The sequence below is a fragment of the Trichosurus vulpecula genome, chromosome 1 (assembly GCF_011100635.1).
Source record: "Trichosurus vulpecula isolate mTriVul1 chromosome 1, mTriVul1.pri, whole genome shotgun sequence".
Classification (NCBI taxonomy): domain Eukaryota; kingdom Metazoa; phylum Chordata; class Mammalia; order Diprotodontia; family Phalangeridae; genus Trichosurus; species Trichosurus vulpecula.
Window position 1 is genome coordinate 465,410,258 of NC_050573.1, and position 25,476 is coordinate 465,435,733.

At 38.8% G+C, this 25,476-nt stretch overlaps 1 protein-coding gene across 13 annotated transcripts in view; it reads right to left on the reverse strand.

Annotated features, from left to right (window-relative positions):
- Positions 1-25,476, reverse strand: part of FAM172A (family with sequence similarity 172 member A) — a 527,455-nt gene that overhangs the window by 154,388 nt on the left and 347,591 nt on the right. For all 13 annotated transcript variants that reach the window (XM_036768382.1, XM_036768410.1, XM_036768414.1 and 10 more), the window contains one exon: positions 6,755-6,871. In XM_036768382.1, coding sequence (XP_036624277.1) covers positions 6,755-6,871 — 117 coding nt within the window. The remainder of the gene's footprint in view (positions 1-6,754; positions 6,872-25,476) is intronic.

Sequence of the window (25,476 nt, forward strand, 5' to 3'; positions counted from 1 at the left end):
TTTTATTTTATAAGAGGGCTTCCCTGGATCTTCCCTTCCTTTTCTCTCTCCATGGCTACTGCCTCCTTCTGATATGATCTCCCATTTACACTGAATAGATCTTGTGTGTACATAGCTGTTCATAAGTTGTCTTCTCTATAATGACATGAGCTCCTTGTAAGTAGGGGTTATTTTTTTTACTTTCTGTGTGTCCCCAACATTTATTAGCACAGTGTCTAGCACACAATAAGCACTTAATAAATGCCTGTTTGAAGGGAGTAATGATGGGGGGAGGGCACAAAGATGGTGCTACAGTCTAATGAAGGTCAGAGCCGGGTGGCTGTTAAGGCAATTGGTAAATGAGAAGATCTGCCACCCCCCCCCCCCATTTGAATAGGCTTCAGGTGAGGCCCCGGGGGCGGGCCACTGAAGGGAGGTTTGATTACATCTTCCCTCCCAAGTAGGCCCGAAACCCCTAGCTACTAGGTGCTAAGCCAATGTGAGCATGAAGCCCCCAGGGTCCTAAGGGGAGTTGCTAAGACCAGAGCCAATAGTAGGTGCCTAAGTTCTGGTGGTTCAGATGATGTTCTAGTTGATTGGATGATGTCATTGACTTGTTTTTCATGGTTTTCTCGCATCCTTCTCATTTCTCTTCCCAATTTTTCCTCTACTTCTCTAACTTGCTTTTCCAAATCCTTTTTGAGTTCTTCTATGGCCTGGGGCCAGTTCATGTTTTTCTTGGAGGCTTTTGTTGTAGGCTCTATGACTTTGTTGTCTTCTTTAGGCTGTATGTTTTGGTCTTCTTTGTCACCAAAGAAAGAATCCAAAGTCTGAGACTGAATCTGGGTGCGTTTTCGCTGCCTGGCCATATTCCCAACCAACTAACTTGACCCTTGAGTTTTTCAGTGGGGTATGACTGCTTGTAGACTAACGAGTTCTATGTTCCATGTTTGGGGGGGAGGTGCCAGCTCTGTCAGACCCTCACTACTCCTTCCCCAAGAACCCCCAGTCCAGACTGGGTTTAGATCTTCAGCAGGCTGTTGCACTCCTGCTCTGATCCACCACTTAATTCCTCCCACCAGGTGGGCCTGGAGCCGGAAGTAATAACAGCTGTAGCTGCCCCACCTCCGCTGCCCCCGGGGCTGGAAGCTGAACCACGAACTCCTTCCATTCCGCAGCTTTTCCCACTAACCTTTTCAGCAGTCTTTGGTGTTTGTGGGTTAAGAAGTCTCGTAACTGCCGCAGCTCACTGATTCAGGGCGCTAGGGCCCCCTCCGCCCGGCTTCTGGTCTGGATGGTCCACGCCGCTCAGGCTGGGCTCTGCTCCACTCCGTTCCCAGCTCCCAGCTCTGTGTGGAATAGACCTCACCCAGAGACCATCCAGGCTGTCCTGGGCTGGAGCCCTGCTTCCCTCTGCTGTTCTGTGGGTTCTGCCGTTCTAGAATTGGTTCAGAGCCATTTTTTATAGGTTTTTGGAGGGACTCGGTAAGGAGCTCACTCTAGTCCCTGCTTACCCACTGCCATCTTGGCTCCGCCCCCAGTTTATCGATTGGATGATGTCTAACAACTATATAAAAAGAGAGAACACAGCTTGGAGATTGAGATGTGGTGGAGGCAGGAGGAGGAAGACTGGCAGAAGCAGCAGCAGAAGCCAAAGCAGAAGAAGCTGAAGCAGCAGGTGCTACTGAGAGCAGGACTGACACATGTGCAAACCAGAGAGTGCTGAGCAAGGGCTTGAGGCCAGTGGGTAATCTTCTCACTGGAGGGCCCTGGCATTGCGGGGGAAGCACGAATATGATTTGGCTTACTGTCAAAATGTTTTTCTGTAGCCTCCTGGTTACTATTGTGAGGCGGACTTATTGGGCCTGGAAGCTTTTGACCAGGATATTGAATTGGGAACACTGGTCTGTGGGTGTGCTACTTTGGAGCTTGAATAAATGCTTTAATTCCTCTGCCTTCTACTTAGAGAATTCCTTATATCCTGTGATTCTGAACCATTCAGGCATATTTGTGATTTTCTTTGAAATCATGAATTCTGCCTTCATGTTATAGTGGCTTAGTTCCTCCCATGCATGATCCCTTGAGGTCTGGTTTGGAGTGGGGAACGATAGCAAAAGAAGCTGAGAAAGGATGCACTGGAGGAAAACCTAGAGAAAGCAGTACCACAGAATTCAGAGAAGATGAAGCTACCTAGGAGGGGATGAAAGGTCAACAGGGTGAAAAGATGCAGAGGATGATTACAGAAATGAGCACTGGTTTTAGCAGGTAAGAAATGGACTGTGAGGTACTTGGGATACAAAGCCAAAGCTCAAAAGCCCTTCCAATGACTCTCACATAGAAGACATCTAATAAGTGTTTGATCACCTGAAGTGAATTGAATTCTTCCTGGCCAGGGGAGCCAGCTTGTCTCCTTTTCTGTTTGCTTTTTTTCATCAGCCTTCCAACTCTTTCCCATGGGTTCCAACTATTAGCATTTCCTATAGTTCCAACCATAAAATAGGTTTTCTGGAAAAAACTGGAAAGAGGTTTTCAATACTTACTTGGGAAGGATTTTGGACAGTGTATAGGACAAATGATGGGCAAACCAGTAATTTTCTTTTTCATGATCATTTGTGTGTTATCATGAAGAGCAGTGGTTACTGCCCCTCAAAGATCAGTTTTTAAGATATCTCAAAGGGAAGAAAATGTAAAGAGAATAGAAAAACTGATGGATGGTGTGATGCCCCCCCCAAAAAAAGAGGCACAGAGTCTAGAGAGCTAGCTTCAAAGCCAGGAGGGCATGGGTTCATGTCCCACTTGTGATACATCTTGGCTATGGGATCAATTTTCCATGAGACTGTAAGTGCAGAAAAGGTGCCAATCTGCATTAGGAGAGGCAGTTTCCCTACCTGGAAGTTCCCTAGACCAATAAAATTAGAGATCCAGTTCCTGTCTTTTTCCCTACTACTTAATAAAATTTAACAACCAACAGTACCTACTGACCCTTATGCCACCTTCTCATCACTATGATAACAGTTTCTGCAGTAGTTAACAACCAGCCTTTTACAGATTATCCTCTTCATGAGACCCTGTGTGTCAACTGGCTGAGAGGTGTAGAGAATAAAAGATCCTGCTGTGCTTATTATTTGTTCATTACAGAAAAAGCATTAAACTTGGCAGGTCAAAATATACTTTTAAAGGCTCTTGCCTCACCAACAAGGAATGTCCCATATAACTATTAAGATCATACTAGAGTTCTAAATACATGCAAACATAAAATTAAAGTTGAGTAATTATCAATATCAAGTAAAATACAAAACAGGGAGGCATCTGTCAAGAGCGTCTTACACTGGTGGAGAAAGGCTGCTGGCTTAGCTCAGGTCCTCATCACCTCTTCCCTGGGCTATTACAGTGGGTGCCAAATTAGTTTCTCTGCCTCAAGTCTCTCCATTCTCCAATCCTTCCCACACCTACCCTCCAGGGCTTCTTACTGCCTCCACACTAAAATACAAACTAACTTCTCTGTTCTGTAGTTGAAGTCCTTTATTATCTGGCTCCAGCCTTCCATTCTGGCATTATTTCCTTTCACATTTTAAGTTTCAGCCATACCACCCTACTTGCTGCTTCCCATACAAAACAGTCCCTCTCTGTGCCTTTGCAAAGGGCTGTCACCCCTGGAGTTCACTCCTTTCTCACTTCTGCTGCCTTAGAATCTCTATCCTTCAAGGGTCAAGTGCTACCTCTTACATGAAGCCTTTACTTATTTCTCCCCACTGCCAGGTGCTAGAGGTCTCATTCTCACTTATATATTATGGATTCACTTATCTAGGTACATATTATTTTCCCCAACATAAGGCAAGCTCCCTGAGGGCAAAGAACAATTCCATTTCTGTTTTGTATATCACTTTTGCCTAGCATAAAGAAGGTGATTAAGTAAATGCTTGCCAAATGGATGGATGAATTTGCTGTATGAAGTCAAAAGAGAAATGTAACCCCCTAAGGAGGGTGAGGTTCTCTAGACACTCTTGTTTGCACATGCTCATGGTACAGATAAGGAATATCACAGCACCTTCTCAACAATATCCAAGCATACTCTAAAGAGATAAAACTAGCAATCTTCAGAGGAAAAGCTAGATGACTAATGAATGGATATTATCCAGATTATGACACAGAATTGAATGGGCAGTCCCTTGAGTTGGTCCATCATGAGTACACATGAGCTAAGTTCAGAGTTGCATTGCTTTCAATCCATGAACCCTTTCTTTTTTCTAGGATAAATGTCTATCTTTTTGGCACCAATATCCTTCTGGTGATGCTACATGGTTACAAGTCAAGTAACACTACAATCTCAGTAATATAAAGGAATATGGGAAGACATATGGTAGGCTTAATTGGGCTGTACTATATGATCAACGATATCTTGCCTCATGAAGTAGAAAAGACATAATCTGGAACATACGTTGCCAGAAAAATAAGATGAATTGGTCGTATAGCAAGATCTGGACATAAATGGACAGCCTGAGTTTCAAATGCGATAGCCTGTGTAAAGTACTTTGCAAACCTTAAAACTACATAAATACTATTATAATTACTTTTTTCATATAAAAAATCTTGTCTATGAAATACAAAAATCATAAAAACATCAAATCACAAAATCCTCAATCACAAAACATCAAAATCATAAAAACACAAAAACATCAAAAAGAGGAAAGACCTAGATGAAAATCCCAGGGATTGAAATGGTATAGATGGATAATGACCTGCACTAGTATAGAGTGAACCTATCTTAAGGATATTTGAATATATGTTTTAATAACAACAATACATTATATTGGTATAAAGCCTTATACACTGAAATGCTTCATATTTATCATCTCATTTGGTCTTGAGAAGCACCTTGGAAGGGAGGTATGTAGGAAACCAAGGGTCATAGAGAAGCAATGATTTGTCTAGAGTTAGATTTTGTATCTCCCTTATCACCTATGTGACCATTTGATATTTGTTGATGATCATAGTGAGCTAGTGGCAAAATATGGTCTAATTCAACTATAATATCTCTTAGACTATAAGTTTTTTTGAGGACGCAAAGATTCCCTAAAATGAGGAAAAAACACAAACCATGTCTTTCCTACTTTTATGCTGTGGGAAGAAAGGTAAAAGGAAAAAAGGAGGCGACCTACAGAAGAACTGATGTTTTTAAAGATTTAAAATATAGTTATATTTGGGAAAATACTGGTGGGAGCCCTGATTAAATGTGGCAAATTCACTCATCAACTCTTATGGTAACTCAAATGAAGGAATGCAGGGTAACATTCTGAAATGCAAATGGGACTCTTGATTGTCTCAAATAATAATCAAAGTATTCATTCAAACTGCTTTTGATATAAGATCTGTCACTTGGAATGAGAAGTTTCGATAAAGAGAAAGGTAAACAGTGACCTTCCATGTTTGGGGAAAGTGAAAAGCTATTAGGCATATGAGGTTTGATATTCCCAGAATACTGGGAAATGTACAATGAGAAGAGAGAAATAACACAGAGCCAAACAAAAAATAAGATGACCCTTTGAAAAAAAATTCAGGGAACCAGGGAAAAATCAATTAGGAATACAGCTACTCAACAGCAGAGAGACACAAAAAAACAATAATGCTGAAAGACACCATGGATGGTAGAGTAGGGAGAAAATTATACAGGTCTGCAGTGTAGGAGGAAAGAAGAAAAAATATACTAGCATAAGTTTGTTTGCTGAAGAGTAAGATGAATTTTCTAACATACAATAATAATGACAATAACATGTAGTTTTGCCAACACCACAGAATTATACAGCAGATTCCTTTTAAGAACTGAAAGATGGCTCTATTTGTTATCTCTTTGGTGCTCACAGCACAACAGCATTGGCATACCCCTCTACTGTACATTTCTCATGGCAGAGGCCTGGCTGAATCAAGTATTGGTTGCCTTATTATCAGAATGTAAGCAAACTGGAGGAAATCCAAGAATATCAAGTGACTAAAAATGCAGATGCTTTAATGGAAAAATAGTGGAGGGTGTGAATAGGGCATGCCAATTAGGTGTGATATCTGAAAAGGTAAATACAAATAAGGAAAAGGTATTTTTTCAGTCAGATACCTGTAATGGTATAAAGGGAAATAATGGGATGAAAGTTGAGAAAAGAAAACAGGAGCATGTTCAATGAGTTCAAACTAGTTTTCAAGGTTCATTTACCCTTAGAAATGGTGAAAAAAAGCTTTCTTAGCTGGAGGCTGGACCATGGCCAGTCCCTGTGTTCTTCTGAGCTCTGGGGTCTGGCTTATACCCATTCCTGCTTATTACGTCTTCTCCCCCTACTGGTAGTGGCCAGCCAATCCATTTAGGAGTGGCATACACTGACCTCCTTTTCAGTAAGAAAGGGATGAGATAGAGCTTACATTAAGCCTCTTCCTTGCAATTAAATGGCACTATGCTTAACAGCTGGTGCCAAAATTAAACATCAGGGGTTAAAAAAAAAAATCTAATGGCAAGACATTCTTCAACTATAGTTCTTGTTCTTTTTATATGCATGCATAATTTTATAAAGGGAAAAAAAAACAAATGGACTTTAAAAAATTGCTTGTCCTTCAAAATAAGGTGTTCTGTGATTATTTCAATCAAACCTGTGCTTTGCTGTTTCCTCTAGAGCCTGAATGTTCTGTCCATATTAATGGAGGCTGCAGGGAGGGTGGTAGGAGGCAGGGGCTCAAGATGGAAAGACTCACACCTACCCAATTCATCTCAGCACTTAAGAAAATTCAGTCTCACCTCTCTCATCCATTCCCGAATAGTTTTGCCAGCTTCTTGATGCCACACATTGTGAACAGAGTCTGTCAACGCCACAGCAGTTACCTTATTTTTTACATCTGCTTCTCGTTGAATCATCTGTTTCCAAAAGCGAAAATAAAATATTGGCTGTAATTTCTTTTTTTTTTAATTGAGTGCAGCCTGCTTAGTCAGAGATGATAATATTATATCAAAAAGGAAACACAACTTATTTTTTGTTTGGACTTTATTTTTACACAACTGAAAACATTCTACCTTCATCTAGAAATATGGAAAGACCTTAAATTTTCTTTTAAGCACAATGCTATTTAAGTCTTAGAATGATGAAGCCCTATTATTTTCCATGTGGTTTGACAATTCAAGGATTAGAGGGATCATAGTGAAAAAAGAGAGGAATCCCTGAGGACATCTTTTTACAAGTTTCTTAGACTTCCTATTTTTGTGCTTCAGGGAAGATGGTACCTGGGGTTCACCGTTAGCTACTTAAGGACTAACATCCACTAATTTTCAGTGGATTGTACATCAGAAAAGAAAGCAATCTTTCTTTGACTTGTCAGAGTTCTTTCGTTTTATATCCAATTTAACTACCCTGCTTTCACACTATGATCTTGTAATTCCTTACAGACTCCAATACACACAAAAGTCTTTTGCTTCAGAGTCTATCGATATAATTTTGGTTTCTAATATATTACTTTATGTCGATAAACTATTATGCTTTAACTTCTTTCTAAAGAATGTTATTTCTATGAACAATAAATGATTTCTGAAAATAAAGAGTAGATTGGTATAAAGAATTCATCAGTGGCAGGCAAGATAAAAGGAGTAGAAAATAATAGTTTGGAATAAAAGGAATAGACAAAAGGGTTTAATCTACTAACACTACTGACCTTAATTTGAAATAGTGATTGAGAGAAGGCTTAATGAAAAATTATAGTAAAATACAATAAAAAGGAGCCCTGAATTTCATTGTCATGTCTTTACTGTTACTTTGCATCAAATGTCTTTCACTTTCCAAATTTTTCTCATATCAATGGAAATGAACAATTTTCCTGAATAAATTTGGCTATCGCTTGTTAACAATTTCTATAAACTATTTCTAGAAAAATGCAATACTGCACTTAAAAAAATGAAAGAATCCCAAATGCCTTTCATTATCTGATAGAGATTATAGCAAACTATACTTTAGATACCAAAATGATGTTTGTTGACATTCTGGATAAAAATATCTCCTTTTTGATTTTCTACAAAGTCTACATATGCACATCTTCTCTCACTGAACACTACTTAATGTTAATTCAATTCACTGTTAATGCTGCCTCAGCAGTATTTCCACATCTGAAATTTCAGTCTCTTATGTTTTCTGCTTCTATAATGTCAAAAATTTAAAATCAATGTTGCTTATCAACACAGTACTATAACTGTAAAAAATTTACCTGCAACACCAATATTATTTTTAAAGGCAGGAAACTAGTACTATGATTTAATGCTTCATGTTAATTATTAATTGTATACTAGCTTATTTTTATTTAAAATTTTTTTATTGAATCACATTGACATTTAGAACATGAAAAATGAATTCAATACTATATAATAAACCATACTGGCAATGGGGAATCTAAATCTAGCTCATGAAGTACTTTCTCATTTTACGTAATTTTTATTTTCTAACTAATGGCCCTTCAACATACATAAAGTAATCAGCTTCATTACAGAATAACAACATGTGCTTTTGCTGCTCTAAAAAACATTCTAAAATTTTTGAACGTGAGAGCTGATGGCCTTTGTTGTTAATAACATATGTATTTGTATTATAGTGATGGCCAAAGTCAGTAGAATATAGGTTGGGGGGAGTGAGAGAAGTTCCAACAATTTAACAATACCAGACAGAAAAACCATCTATAGGTTACCATTGTCTAATAAGAAAGGTGCCTGATTAGGGCAAGAGTACAGAAATTGAATACTATCTAATTCTGCAAAATTGAAAAAAAAAACTTTCTTGTTCTTGGCACTATCACTGACAGGAAAACTCTGGTCTACTTCTCTGGTTCCTCTAATGCCAAGACATTTTCCATCATAGCATTATCTGATCTAATGCTACATTAAACTCCGTGTAACTGTACCCATTTTGGATCCACTTGGCCAGATTCTTGAGTAGATGGATTACCAGGCTGTCTGCATGCAGAAAATCCTTTACTGCAGAATATATCATATTTGGTTGCCAGAGATTAGGTAAATATAAATAGTTCAGCTTTCCAGTCTTTTATTCACTCTGACTCAGCCTTGCTTTCTATGTACTACTAGAGACCCTAGGACAACTTCTGGCTACCCATTCTGTTCAAAATTATCTGTTTCACTTGCCACTGTGAATAGCATCTCTCAGCCATACTCTCCAGGACCACTTGGCTCTTCCTTTGCATACCTGTGAATCATGCTGAAGGATGGGGGAATTGAGAGCAAAGGGAGGGTCCTTGGATGACAAAAATTGGATGGGACTAGAAATTAGGATAAGGGTAGGAAACATGGGTTTAGGATGGAGTCAGGCTGGAGAATGGAGTGAGTAAAAGTAAAGTCAACCAAGGAATAACTTCAGGAAATCCAGAAATATGAATGAGGGAAGTCCTTGCTCTATGTGAATGATGGCAGAGATTTTTCTAAATGTTCTGCGTCTGAATTAACTAAGGAATTTTCTGGCAGGAGGTCTTCTTTAACAATTATATTCTAATCAATTAAATGTTCAATAAATTCAAGTTTTAACCAACATTTTTCAAAGCAATAAGTTACATTTTTTATGAACATATATTTTGTGACATTGAGGGGCAACGTGGTGTAGTAGATGTAGTGTTAGATTTGGAATCAGAAAGAGTTGAGTTCATATTCTACCTCTGATGCAACAGCTTTGTGCCCATGAGCAAGTAACTTAACCTCTAAGCCTTAGGGAATGCCCTAAAATTATATGGTATGAGATCTGAATTGGAAGGAGTTCTCACACTGGTAACTTGCATAGAGAAGAAATCACAGTTCATTGATGTGTTGACATCTTTGGATATAATTAATGGATTAAAATTTGTGATACCCTAGAGATAACTCTTATCAAAATCCAATGTCTTATCATAAAAATAGGTAATATTTCATAATTTTTGTCATAATAATGACATAGGTTATACAAAAGCATGTGCTCATTCTGGGTATTTTTAAAAATTGTTATTCATTTACTCGGAAAAAAGTACGAGAATTTTTTTTAAAAGACTCAGTAGACGGGGCGGAGCCAAGATGGCGGCTGGTAAGCAGGGAATAGTGTGAGCTCCGTAAGGAGACCCTCCAAAAACTTATAAAAAATGGCTCTGAACCAATTCTAGAATGGCAGAACCCACAAAACAGCAGAGGGAAGCAGGGCTCCAGCCCAGGACAGCCTGGATGGTCTCTGGGTGAGGTCTATCCCACACGGAGCTGGGAGCTGGGAGCTGGGAACGGAGTGGAGCAGAGCCCAGCCTGAGCGGCCTGGACCATCCAGACCAGAAGCCGGGCGGAGGGGGCCCTAGCGCCCTGAATCAGTGAGCTGCGGCAGTTACGAGACTTCTTAACCCACAAACACCAAAGACTGCTGAAAAGGTTAGTGGGAAAAGCTGCGGAATGGAAGGAGTTCGCGGTTCAGCTTCTAGCCCCGGGGGCAGCGGAGGTGGGGCAGCTACAGCTGTTATTACTTCCGGCTCCAGGCCCACCTGGTGGGAGGAATTAAGTGGCAGATCAGAGCAGGAGTGCACAGCCTGCCGAAGATCTAAGCCCAGTTCGGGTTGGGGGTTCTTGGGGAAGGAGCAGTGCTGGTGTGGCAGAGCTGGCACCTCCCCCCCCAAATGTGGAACATAGAACTCTGTAGTCTACAAGCAGTCATACCCCACTGAAAAACTCAAGGGTCAAGTTAGTTGGCTGGGAATATGGCCAGGCAGCAAAAACGCACCCAGATTCAGTCTCAGACTTTGCATTCTTTCTTTGCTGACAAAGAAGACCAAAACATACAGCCAGAAGAAGTCAACAAAGTCAAAGAGCCTACAACAGAAAACTCCAATAAAAACAGGAACTGGTCCCAGGCCATGGAAGAGCTCAAAAAGGAGTTGGAAAAGCAAGTTAGAGAAGTAGAGGAAAAATTGGGAAAAGAAATGAGAAGGATGCGAGAAAACCATGAAAAACAAGTCAATGACTTGCTAAAGGAGACCCAAAAAAATACGGAAAAATACACTGAAGAAAACAACACCTTACAAAATAGACTAACTCAAATGGCAAAAGAGCTCCAAAAAGCCAATGAGGAGAAGAATGCCTTGAAAGGCAGAATTAGCCAAATGGAAAAGGAGGTCCAAAAGACCACTGAAGAAAATACTACTTTAAAAATTAGATTGGAGCAAGTGGAAGCTAGTGACTTTATGAGAAATCAAGATATTATAAAACAGAACCAAAGGAATGAAAAAATGGAAGACAATGTCAAATACCTCACTGGAAAAACCACTGACCTGGAAAATAGATCCAGGAGAGATAATTTAAAAATTATTGGACTACCTGAAAGCCATGATCAAAAAAAGAGCCTAGATATCATCTTTCAAGAAATTATCAAGGAGAACTGCCCTGATATTCTAGAGCCACAGGGCAAAATAGAAATTGAAAGAATCCATCGATCGCCTCCTCAAATAGATCCCAAAAAGAAATCTCCCAGGAATATTGTCGCCAAATTCCAGAGCTCTCAGATCAAGGAGAAAATACTGCAAGCAGCCAGAAAGAAACAATTTGAGTATTGTGGAAACCCAATCAGAATAACCCCAGATCTGGCAGCCTCTACATTAAGAGATCGAAGGGCTTGGAATACGATATTCCGGAGGTCCATGGAGCTAGGATTAAAACCTAGAATCACCTACCCAGCAAAACTGAGTATCATGCTCCAAGGCAAAATATGGATTTTCAATAAAATAGAGGACTTTCAAGCTTTCTCAGTGAAAAGACCAGAACTGAATAGAAAATTTGACTTTCAAACACAAGAATCAAGAGAAGCATGAAAAGGTAATCAAGAAAAAGAACAAGAAAAAGAAATTGCAAGGAACTTACTAAAGGTGAACTGTTTTGTTGACATTCCTACATGGAAAGATGACGAGTATGATTCATGAAACCTCAGTATTAGGGTAGCTGAACGGAATATGCATACATATATGTTTATGTATATATATGGGTGAATGTGTATGCATGTATATATCTATGTGTGCGTGTGTGTATATATATATATATATATATATATAGAGAGAGAGAGAGAGAGAGAGCGCAGAAACAGGGTGAGTTGAAGATGAAGGGAAGATATCTAAAAGAAATAAAATCAAATTAAGGGATGAGAGAGGAACATACTGAGAGAGGGAGATAAGGAGAGATAGAATGGGGTGGATTATCTCACATAAATGAGGCAAGAGCAAGCAGTTCTGTGGGAGGAGGGGAGAGGGCGGATGAGGGGGGAATGAGTGAACATTGCTCTCATCAGATTTGGCCTAAGGAGGGAATACCATACATACCCAATGGGGAATCTTACCCCACAGGAAAGAAGAGGGAAGAAGATAAAAATAAATGGGGGGGGGATGATGGAGGGGAGGGCTGATGGGGGTGGAGGTAGTCAAAAACAAACACTTTCGAAAGGGGACAGGGTCAAGGGAGAAAATTCAATAAAGGGTGATGGGTTGGGAAGCAGCAAAATATAGTTAGTCTTTCACAACATGAGTATTGTGGAAGGGTTATACATAATGATACACATGTGGCCTATGTTGAATTGCTTGACTTCTTAGGGAGGGTGGGGGTGGGAAGGGAAGTGGGGAGAGAATTTGGAACTCAAAGTTTTAAAAACAGATGTTCAAAAACAAACAAAAATGTTTTTGCATGCAACTAGAAAATAAGATACACAGGCAATGGGGTGTAGAAATTTATCTTGCCCTACAAGAAAGGAAGGGAAAAGGGGATGGGAGGGGAGTGGGGTGACAGAGGGGAGTGCTGACTGCGGAACAGGACAACCAGAATATACGCCATCTTGGAGTGGGTGGGAGGGTAGAAATGGGGAGAAAATTTGTAATTCAAACTCTTGTGAAAATCAATGCTGAAAACTAAATATGTTAAATAAAATTTAACAAAATAAAAATAAAAAAAAGACTCAGTAGAAAATGACCAGAAAAGAGCAGTGATCTCATGACATCCTGATACCTCAAAACAGGGCAGGACAGAAACCTGACATAAGCAAACTTCAGTTCAGTTCAACAAATATTTATTAATAAGCATTTGGTATATACACAAGGTATTCTTTTAGGTACTTGGCAATAACCAGCAATATCATTAAAATAAGTGAATATTCAATAATTAGATAAATGGCATATAAGATCCCCTGACTGTATTAATTAGCTTCTTTTCCTTCCTGAAGTAACTTTATTAAAGATTTTGACATTAAACTCTTGGTTCAGACAGAAAGCCCAAGGAAGACTGTAAGTGTTTCTAATTTGAGGGGGAAAAGTCCCAAACACTGACCCCTTTAGCTAATCACTGGATACTTTTCTTCTTTATTTTTGGTTCCTCTTTTTAATTCTAGCCACTTACCAATAGTCTTTTCAACTTAGTCTGAACATTTATAATTCACTCTTTTTTATTTACCTTCCAGTAAAATCTATTGCTAAGACTGTAGAGAGTAAATTCTAGGACAAACTTGAAAAATACATTCTGATTTAAATTAACATACACTGTGACTTCAATATAAAGGTAGATTGAGGGAAGGAGGGCAAAATATATGACTCAGGAATTAAGGAATGAATGAAACTAAAGCTTAAAGATTATACATATACCTCATTCATTTTGTCTTTATTTAGTAAACATTTTTATTAAGTGACTCTTTATGTTTAGACATCCTGCTAGATAAAAAGACAAGACAAAAATTATCCCCGACCTTAAGAAGCTGACATATTCTGTCCCTTCCTCCCAAATCCATCCCCTTAGAGGTTAGAGTGGGGAAATGGGCACAATAGGTAAACAGATAAATACAATATAATTTGAGTAGAGATAATTCATTCACAGTATCTACTAAACATCTATTATGTTCCAGGCCCTGAACTGTGTTAGATGCTGGGTACACAAAAATAAAGCAAAAAATAGTCCTTGACTTTAAGAAGCAAATATTTTACAAGGGATACAATGTTACAAATAGATAACTAAATGCAATATAATCTAAGGAGGGAAAGAGAGCAGAAAAGTTTTCCATAGGAGGTGGTATCAAGGGCAGAGGTGATGAGAGAGAGAGAGAGAGAGAGAGAGAGAGAGAGAGAGAGAGAGAGAGAGAGAGAGAGAGAGAAAACAATCTAGGCATGTGGAACCCTTCTGAGTTAAGGTAAAAAGGTAGGATGTAGAATAACAAATATGAAGAACATCAAATCCGTGAGTTTGACGGAAATGGAGGGTGTGAAATGAATGATGTGGACAAAGACTAGAAAGGCAGGCTGTGGCCAGACTGTGAGGACCTCGAGCGCCAAGCTGAGGAGGATGCATTTCATTCTAGAAGCCATAAGGGCCAAAAACACTCTTAAAAGGAGCATGACGGTTGGACTTGTGATGATGGACTAGGAAGGGGAGAGATGGAAAATAGAGACCTATCAGGAGACTACTGAAATAGACAAAGAGGTAAGGAGTGATAAGGGATTAAACTAGGCTGGTACCCAGGTGAATGGAGAGAACTCTGTAGAGGTAGAATCACAAGACTTGGCAATTGGTTGGGTATGGGGTAAGGAGAGTGAGGGAGAATGAAGAATCAATGATGATTCTGAGGTTGCATCCCTAGGTGAGTACATTCATATTGCATGCTATTCATTACGCACATACACACACATACACAATGTCTCAAAAATCTCAGTGCTGTTTTAAGCTCTAATATATTTTTAAAAATTTAATAGCTTAAAACAATACTGAGACTTTTGAGACATTCTGCATTTCCATCTATACTTAGATTACGAATGCTTTCTTCAAGAGAGATAGATGGTTGATATGATGAGTGATAAATTAACATCACAAAAATGAAATTGTCTCTAACAGATTAAAAGTAACAGATTATTGATGTGGGAGTTACTTCCAAATCAGTCTGACCATCGACTTAAGCATCTAGATCAAAATTAATACTGAAATAGAAGGAAAAAGAGAAGAAAATATAGTATGCAATTAAAACAGTACCAATCCCATGTATTTAATGTAGCCATGGGTGCTGAAAAATGGGAAATGGATAAACGAATAGGCATTAACATAGAGGATTTCCATTTCCTGTGGAAGTTTAAATGATGGAAATCAACTGTAACAGGGAAGCAGCCAAAAGAATCTAGAACTTGCTTTAGCCAGCAAACACCTGGTCTCCTTGTCAAACAGAAAAATATGGCAGCAGAGGACAACACTGGTTTAGAATATTAAACTCACTCGTAAAATTTTAGTCAATCAACAAGCATTTGTTAAGAGCTTACTATGTACCAGGCTTTGTGTTAAGCACTGGGGATACAAAAATACATTTTCTTTGTCTTCAAGGAGTTTATTTTTTCATGGAGGAAACAATATGCACATTATGTGAGTGTGTGTGTATATTATATATATAAAACATATATATCTATATGTATATATAGGTTGATACGTACATATGTACATAGATATGTACATATCTACATGTACACATAGATCTATATATACATATATTACACATGGATCTATATGTACATATAGATCCATGTGTATATATCTATATATAATACACATACACACAGAGAATAGATAGATATATTTCAAAATGAAGGTATGATTGAGGTGGAAGAGGGTAGGGAGACAGAGGAACACACCAGGGAAGGCCTTCTACACTGCACTTGAACAAAGCCAGCGAAGCTGAGAGATGGAGCTGGTGTGGGGGGGGCAGTTATTTCAAAGGGGCAGAGTGTGTTATGTCTGAAGAACTGAATATAGGCCAGTGAGGTGGGATTATAGACTGTGTGGAGGAGATTAAAGTGTTATTGGACTGAAAAGGTAGAAAGAAACCAGAATGTGAAAGGCTGAAGAATTTATATTTGATCCACAAGGTAATAGGGGGCTACTGTAACTTGTTGAGTAGGACATGACATGGTCAGACGTGAAGAAAAAGACTTTGGCACTTGAGCGTAGATAGGATGGACTGCAATGGAAAGACAGCACTCAAGGAGACCAATTAGAAGGCAATTTCAGTGATTCAGATTAGAAGTGGTTCCCCAGCTTCCTTCAAGTTCCAGCTAAAATTCCATTCTCTACAAGAAGCCTTTTTTTGCTTCTTCTTAATGCTCATGCTTTTCTATTAATTATTGCCAATTTATCCTATATATAGGTATTTTCAGGTTCTGTCCTCCACTAGATTGTGTACTCTTTGAGAGCAGGAACTTTTCAAAAATTATTTATTTGTTTGTTTATTTAGTTTTAGATTTCAACATTCAGTTCCACAAGCTTTTGAATTTTAAATTTTCTCCCCCTCCTTCCCCTCTCCCCTCCCCAAGACAGTGTGAAATCTGATACAGGCTCTACATATACATTCATATTAAACATATTTTCACATTAGTCATGTTGTAAAGAAGAATTTTAACTAATGGAATGAACCATGAGAAAAAAGAAACAAAACAAAAAAAGAGAGAGAGAGCAAATAGTATGCTTCAATCTGCATTCAGACTCCATAATTCTTCCTCTGGATATGATCCATTATGAGCCTTTTGCAGTTGTCTTAGAAACCTTGCATTGCTGAGAAGAGTTAAGTCTACAAAAGCCAATCATCACACACTGTGGCTGTTACTGTGTACAATGTTCTCCTGGTTCTGCTCACTTCACTGAGCATCAGTTCATATAAGTCTTTCCAGGTTTTTATGAAGTCCGCCTGCTAATCATTTCTTATAGCACAATAGTATTCCATTGATTCATATACCACAATTTGTTCATCCATTCCCCAATTGATGGGCATCCCCTCAATTTCTAGTTCTTTGCCACCACAAAAAGAGCTCCTATAAAAATTTTTGTACATGTGGGTTCTTTTCCCATTTTTATGATCTCTTTGGGCTATAGCCATAGAAGTTGTATGAGCAGGAACTATCTTTTGCCTTTCTTTGTAGCTCCAGTACTTAGCACAGTGCCTGGCAAATAGTAGGCGCTTATTGAATGCTTATTGACTGGCTGACTTTACTAGAGTGGTGACTATACAAGTGGAGAGAAGAGGAGATATGTGAAAAATGTAGAAACAAGATTAGACAACAGACTGGATATATGGGGTAAATAGTAGTGAAGAGTGCATGATGACATCAAGGTTGGGAGCCTGGATGACTGGAAGGATGATGGTGCCCCTCATGAGCAGCGCAACCTCACGAAAGAGCAAGAAGCACTAGGAGAATGGAGAGAACAAGTTTACAGAAGAGTTTCTGTGAGACACAATTAAATAATTTTAAGAGCATTTAAAGATGAAATTGGAATGACAACAACCAATAAATGAAAAATGCAGGGCAGGATATCTATAACATTCTCCATCAATGGAAGAGGACTTATTGCATCTGTACCTTGATATGCTGCCTAAGAAAATAGGAAAAATGCTAAGGAAAACAAAGGTGGGAAGAGGAAGCAGATCAAACCAAGTATTAGCAAACTAACGATGTTGAAGGCAATATGGTTTTGAAGGCAAAATGAGATCAGTTCTCAAATATGTGGGGAAAAAAGGATATTCAAAAGTTGGAGGAAAAGTTAGACATTGTGACATTATTACTACTCAACAAAAGGCAATCAAGAAAACATGAGTAATTATTTATCTATATATCTACTTTTATATATCTATGAAATCTTTATGGAAATAAACTACATACATATTGAAAGCATCTTTGATGAAAGTGTGAAAAGAGAATAGGTAGGCCTTAATACAATATGTAGTAGAACACATCTTTAAGAGTTACACAATGAACTGAAAAGGTTCAGAGAAAAACAACAGAGATATCCTTATTCAGTGACAGGAATATCAATCATAAAATAGAGTAACATATGCTTGACAAAGGTGTTTGCCACTATCTTGAATAATAATACAAATAGTTAGTATTTACATGGTGCTTTCAGGTTTGCAAAGCACCTGACATGTCTTATCTCATTTGATGACCAAGGCAGAACCCAAATAAAGTAGGTGAAGACCCTGGAAGTTCCTGTTTCTAGATGACATGTTAACTGTATCAAGCCCTGGGATGTAGCAAAGCCAATTAAAGGAAAGATTCAAAATCACTCAAAAGAGGTTGGACTAAATATCCACACAGGAAAGTAGACAAATAGTCCATTAGCATAAATATCTTGGAAAGATGCTGTAAATGGGCAATGAACTGGGCCCGGAACTGAACAGGAAAAAGGGTTAGTGAGGTTACAAACTACACAATGCTTTTAATGACTCCATGCTTGTCTATTAAAAAAATCCCATTATTTTAACATTAATATTCTTCTAGGGGTCCTATATATCTGTGAAACCACGATCTCTGAAGAATTAAAATTATCAGTTACCCAAAAGGCAAAGGAGAGGCACAACTTTATTCTCTCTCCTAGTCTCTAGTCAGATATCCCCAACTGCTAGTAAGTATCTGAGGCTGGACTTGAACTCAGGCCTTTTAGACTCTTAGGCCTAATATTCTATTTAGTATGCCACTTTTTCTCCACTCACCCAACCACAACCTTATTTCAAGCCTTCATCACCTCTCTCTTAGACTACTGTGATAGCCTTCCAATTGGTCTCCCAGCTTCGTCTCTTCCCCCCACCCTCTTAACTCAGATGTGGAGGTGATTTTTCTAAAGCATAGGTCTCACCATGCTACCCTACCCATTTCGTCCCCCATTCAAGGGGGATGCCTGTTGCCTCTGGGATCAATTATAAAGTCCTCTATCTGTCATTTAAAGCTTTTCACAACCTCGTCACTCCCAGCCTTTTCAGTCTTTGCACATCCTACTCTCCTCCTTGCATTCTGTGACTGGGGACATCAACCTACTTGCAGTTCTCAACCATAACACTCCACCCTCCTGGATCTGTGTTTCTTTAAGGATATCCCTCCTGCTCTTCCCACCGCCATGCCCCACCTGTGCCTCTTAGTCTTTCAAGGCTCAGTCCCCTGTTTCTAACCTCTCCCCTCTTTCGATTTACCTTTAATCTACTCTACATACAGAGTATGTCACTGGATCAAAAAGTAAATGGCAGGGAACAAGGTGTGAGAAGACTGGAAAGGTAGGAGGGGGCTAGGTTATTATGGATTTTGAATGCCAAACAGAGTGTTTTGTATTTGATCCTAGAGGCAATAGTGAGTCACCAGAATCGAACTGCTATCTCTTTTGTCTCAGCTTCTTAGAATGTTAGGTATTACGGAAGGAATGTAGTCTTGAAATGGTGGTATTTTTATCTCTGAGTGTCTGTGTATGTGGACTTGGGCACTCTTTTCCATGGTTGTGGGATATAGGTCATCTCTATACCTTCAGACAAAAGAGAAAGTTGACACCCCACTTTGTCACCTCACCTATGTAGTTCTGACTGTTTTTTCTTACGTTTAGCATCCTAGGAGATACAATGGAAAGTGTGTGTGTGTATGTGTGTGTGTGCGTGTGTGTACACATATGTGTGTGCAAGTACAAGAAGGGCATACAGTTACACTATTCAGAAAGTAGGACACTTCTAATCTTTGCCTTCTTTGGGGCTATCTATTATTCACAGCTGTTATATCAAGGTTCCTCTGGTATCCATTCCCTATGATACACCATGTGTTCTTCCACTTCTATGCTTTGTTCACACTTTCCCCAGTAAGGAATGTCTTCCTTTTGGTTGGATTCATGTTCATGCTTTCAAGGGAAACTCAAATGCCCCTTCCTCCATTAAATCTTTCCCAAGTCTTCTGGTCAACAACAACCTTTTCCTCCAGGTCTCATACAACATTTGTTCTGCAATTCTCCAATGTATTTTATCTCTTAATATTGTGCATTATGACTGGTTGTATGTGTGCCTCCTACTGAAGTTCCTAATATTCCTAAAAGTTTCAAACACAACAGTTCTGATACCAATCACTCTGCTTCTTAGAACTTCCTATTTTTATTCTAAATTATGAGAATATCCTCTCAGAAACCTCAATGCTTTTATATAGATAACTCAGATTTTTGTATTGTACTTCACAATTTACAAATCTATATAACTACACAGAAAAGGAGAGAAGTGCTGATGGCTTTCCTTCCTTTTAACTCTAAACCTAAATTTAAAAGAAATCAACTCACTCTCTCAATGAGGCACAAGTGCTAAACCTTTCCAACAACAACAAAAAAGAAAAATATATGATACATTATAAGCATGTTTTTGGGGAAAATGTTTTGCAGGCTTTCAAAAAGAAAAAAAAAGTATTTCCTTTTCTTTAAACACATCCATGTGTTGCACATATGCACAGAGGGAGAGTTATATTATGTGAACCACTTGTACAGGAAAACAATAATCTAAAAGGACAAAATCAAAGAGGCCTTGTTTCCTAGTGCTTTAACGCCTTCAGATCAGAATCTGAAACTGCTGTACATGTATAAATCTGATGACCATTATCAGTGTAGAAAGATAAATCATCACTACAGATAATAGAACTCTAGATGGTTTTGTGTAAATATATCAGTGCAGCTCTCTCTAGAGCACTTCAAATTAAGGTTTCAGTTTTAAAGATCTTAAAAGACTTTTTACAAGTTTTAAAGCCTACATACTAAAGATATTGCTTTTAAAATATTTTAATTATGCAGAATATAATTACATATGTTAATTTATTAGGTATTCTTAGAGCTCCTACTTTACTGCAGTCTTTATGTGGCTTAATAAGCTCTAAGACTGTTTCAAAAACTACTAACACCAATTTGTATTTCTGATGCACATAATTTCCCTAGGGATACTGGTCTGTGCTGGCTGATCTATCAGGGTTCAAAACATGTGTTGTTCCAAAATGAGGGTTTTAGAAAAATTTTGAAACTTTTAGTTGGTTAAATTTAGGACATTAAAATGGGCATAATACATTATACTTCACAATGTTAAACTGGAATTGTGTGTAATATAAACACTGTAAAGATACACTTACATGCAACTACGTGGCCACTGAAATCATTGCTGCACTGACAGAGCAGAAGAAATCATTAGTAATCCTTCACTTACTCAATTAACCAATCTGGAAAAGATAGGTTCAACCTCAAAGATGGATTTTCCCATTATCATGCATCATCAGTATCCAGTGAATCGGTCAACCAACAAGCATTTATTAAGTACCTACTATGTGCCAATACTGAGGAGATGAACACAAAAGTGAAACAGTCTCAGAAACTCGAGAAGTTTAAACACACAGTCTAGAAGGAGGAAACAACACGAACATGGAGAAGTATGCTGCAATAACAACCATAAGGCCAATAATTATAATTACAGCTAGCATTCAAGTAGGGCCTACGATGTACCAGGCAGTGTGCTAAGCACTTTACAAATATAAGATTGCCTTTGAGGCAAGGCACAAACAGTAGGGGAGAGGAGCAGGGGAGGAGTGTCACAACAGGCCTCATTTTTAGGCAAGAATCTGAGATGTGCCTTAAAGAACATTGGGTATTCTACGGGGTTTGGGCAAGGAGGAAGTGGATTCCAGTCACAGAAGGTAGTTAGTGCAAAGACTCAGAAATGGAAGACAGGGTATCAGGTATGAGGAACTGTAATAGACCAGTTTAGCTGGACCTTGGTTCGTGTGAATTGGCACAATGTACAACAATGTACACATTGGAAAGGGCTTTAAATACCAAGCAAAGGAGTTTATGTTTGATCCTAAAGGTTATGGGAACTCACTGGAGTTCACTGAGTAGGGGAGTGAATACGGTCACTCCTATGTTTAGGAAAATTACCTTGGCAGCTGTGTATAGGAAGGATCGGAGGGGAAAGAGACCAGTGGTGAGGATATTGCAATTGTTCTGGGGAGGGGTGATGAAGATTTAAATTAGGGTGGTGGCTGTGTGAACAGAGAAGATGATGGATGTAAGAGATGTCACAGAGGCAGAAATGACAACACGTCACAATTGACTGGATGTGCAGAGTGATCTAGAGTAGAAAAAAACACTAAGACTCTAAACCCAGGTGACTGTAAGAATGACAGAAACTTCAAAAGAAATAGGAAACTATGAAAAAAGTGTAGGCTGGAGGGGGAAAGAGATATGTTGAATTTAAGATACCCACAGAACATCCAGTTCAAATTTTCCAAGAGGTAGTTGAGTGATACGGTACTGTTCTTCAGAGGGGAATTGCGCTGGATATGTAGAAATTGGAGTTGCCTGCACTGAGACAATAATTAAACCTATTTGAGCTGAAGATGTCATCAAGAGAAGGAGTGCAGAGACAGAAAAGGGTCCAGGGTAGAGCTCTGGGGTACACTCACAGGTAGGGGAGGTGATAATCTAACAAAGGTGACTGAGGAGTGGTTAAACAGGTAGGAGAAGAACGAAGAGAAGGCAGTGTCACAAAAACTTAAAGAGTATCGAGGAGGAAAAAGTAGTCAATAACGTCGAATATTACAGAGAGGTTGAGAAGGATAATGATTGAGAAAAGGCTATCCGTTTTTAACAACTGTGAGTTATTGATCTGCACGGTAAGGTCAAAAGTAAAACTGTAAAAGGCTCCAAAGTAAGCAGAGAAGATAGGAATGGATGCAATGAGGGCAGCTTTTTTTGGGGGGGGAAGGGCAATGGGGTTAAGTGACTTGCCCAAGGTCACACAGCTAGTACATGTGTCAAGTGTCTGAGGCAGGATTTGAACTCAGGTCCTCCTGACTCCAGGCCGGTTCTCTACTCACTGCGCCACCTAGTGAGGGCAGCTTTTTTTTTTAGGAGTTTAGCTAGCAAAGGGAGAGATCTAGAACAATAACTTGAGGGGATGGTAGGGTCTGGGAAGAGAGGGATTTTTTTAAGGATGAGGGAGCTTTTAGTAACAAGGAAGTCCCTAGTAGATCATGTGAGACGGAAGATTAGTACTAGATAAAATGAATAAACCAAGTTCATTTTCGAACCATAAAATACAATTTTGAAAAGTACAACTTTTATCTAATGAAAGATAGCTATCATTTACAAAAGGAGTTTCTCATTATATCTATTGGTATGTTCACATATTAGTATTTTACAGTGTGCTTAGCACATAAAACTCAACTAACAGAGATCTTTTATAACTTCCCCTAAAGATTCCTTCGTACAATTCCATTCCTATAGTGTACTTCTCAGATGAAGAATGACATTTCTATTTTTCCAAAGTTGAAATGCACGTACCCAAGGCAACTCCAGCTGCCAAGGTGATGCATATAAACATTATATACACTAACAGGTGAAAATTCAAGACTCCAAATTGCCCAGCAGGAAAATGCAGATGGTTATAGGAGATAGGTACATACATAGATACTTCACACCTTTCAATCTATATTCAGCCTTTGCTTTTCTTCCCTTGGTGAGTCTTAGTCTCACTTAAAACAAAGAGGGCACTTCCTATGCATAGGCTAGTCCAAAATTATATCTTACAAATTTAGAAGAGGCAAGTCTGAAGTCTAATTTACAAATGAACAAAAGATGGACAAAAGTAAGACTAAAAGGTCAAAGTGCCCCCAAAATTCTTTTATTCAAGTCTAATTTCCTCTGAATGCCCTAAACCGTTTTTGAGACAGAATAGAGATGAGTGTACCCTGCAACGACTTGAAAGCTCCCAGGAATTTATTTCTTATTCAGAATACTAGCACAGTTAGGCATTATTAAAGTGTCAGCTTGTCACTGGCAGAACTGAAGAAGTTCTTCTGTGGCAGCATCCTATCTTTGGCCACGGACAAGAATCCCAGAACTTTGCAGCGGAAAGGGACCTTAGCAAATTATCTAACTTCCTCATGTTTATAGATGAGAAAATTGGAGTCCAGGGAAGTCAAGCCACTGACCGCAAGTTATGGAGCAAGTCAGTAGCAGCTACTGAAGAGTACTTATATAGAATTATTTCATAAATGCGTATCAGACAGCATAAGACTGCTGGATTAGAAAACAATAATAACTTTGACTCATTTCAAAATATTTAAGGTGTTTACAGGGGGCTCCTGACTTCCAGTTCAATACTCTTTCTACTATATCAGTCCTTTTGGGGAAGGATAATAGAGTGGCTCATGCCTTGTGCTTGGAGGCTGGAATTCAAATCTTTCTTTAGACTCTTACTAGCTCTGTGATCCTGGACAATTCACTTATTTTATCTGTGCCTCAAATTTCTTCATCTGAAAAGCAGAGAAGAAAATAGTACCAAATTCACAAGTTAATGTGAAGATCCCAAGGTAAAATGTATGTACAGTGTGATGCATAACCTACACCTCTATATAAATGAAAGCTATTATTGTTGGGCAGCTAGGTGGCATAACGGATAAGAGTGCCAGGCCTAGAGTCAGAAAGCTCTGAGTTCAAACCTGGCCTCAGAGATTTACTAGCTGTGTGACCCTGAGCAAGTTACTTACCCCTGTTTGCCTCCGTTTGCTCATCTGTAAAATGAGCTGGAGAAGTAAATGGTAAACTACTCCAGTAGCATCGCCAAGAAAACCCCAAATGGGGTCAGGAAGAGTTGGACATGAAGTGACTGAACAACAAAAATTATTATTGTTGCTACTACTACCACTACTAGTAGTATCACTACTATTATTACTACCACTACCACTGCTGCCACCATTACTACTAACACCACAATTACTACTACTATTACTATCACTACCACCATTAATAATACCATTAGCAAAACTACTACCACTACTACTACTACTAGTACCACCACTATTACTACTATCATTACCACCACCACCACTGTAACCTTGTTTGCCAAAGTAGAGGATACAGAATTCACGGTATGATGATGATGCTTGTAGGAAGAGGAGGGCGCTTATGTTTCCCCTCATAACGACTTTTTCTCCCTGTATAACTGTTCTCTTTTTATACAATGTGACAATGGGGCTGAATGTATGTTTAGGGCATATACAAAATATGTGCTTTTATATTGACAAAGTATCACATTTTTGTTTAATGAATTAATTTAAAATGGAGCTTTAAAAGACACATCTGTAGTAAAGCAATCTATCTACTTTGGAGAAGTTAGTTGTTTCAAAGTAGAACAAAACACTTTTTTTTTACAGTGAAATTGGCTTCTTTGAATGTTTCTTATGGGAAATCATTGTGTAAAAGTAACCTCATTTTGTGTGTCTTTTGCTCAGATTTTATAGCAAAAATGTTATCATGGGAAAAGCCTGAAGAAAATGGGTGAACATTATTATAACATTTCATTTCATTTCATGTATTATGCACAATTAGAATGTGCACCAGAGTTTATAGTTTTTCATGGAAGAGATAATGACATCGAAAACCCAGGGCATTTTTCAAAAGGTCCCTGAAGTTCCAAATTGATGGGTATGATTCAGCACTGGGCTGAACACTTCACAAATGCAGCCTCACACCCTGGTTATTTAAACATCGCCAGCTGGATTTCCACTATAGCAACAGGATAAGACAACATTCACTTTTCCGGTACTTTGAAGCCCAAGCCTTGCTTCTTGCAACCTTTGTCTAACTTCAGGAAGGAAAAGGCTCTCCACAGGCAAGAACACCAAGGGATAGGGCATGTAAACCGAAAC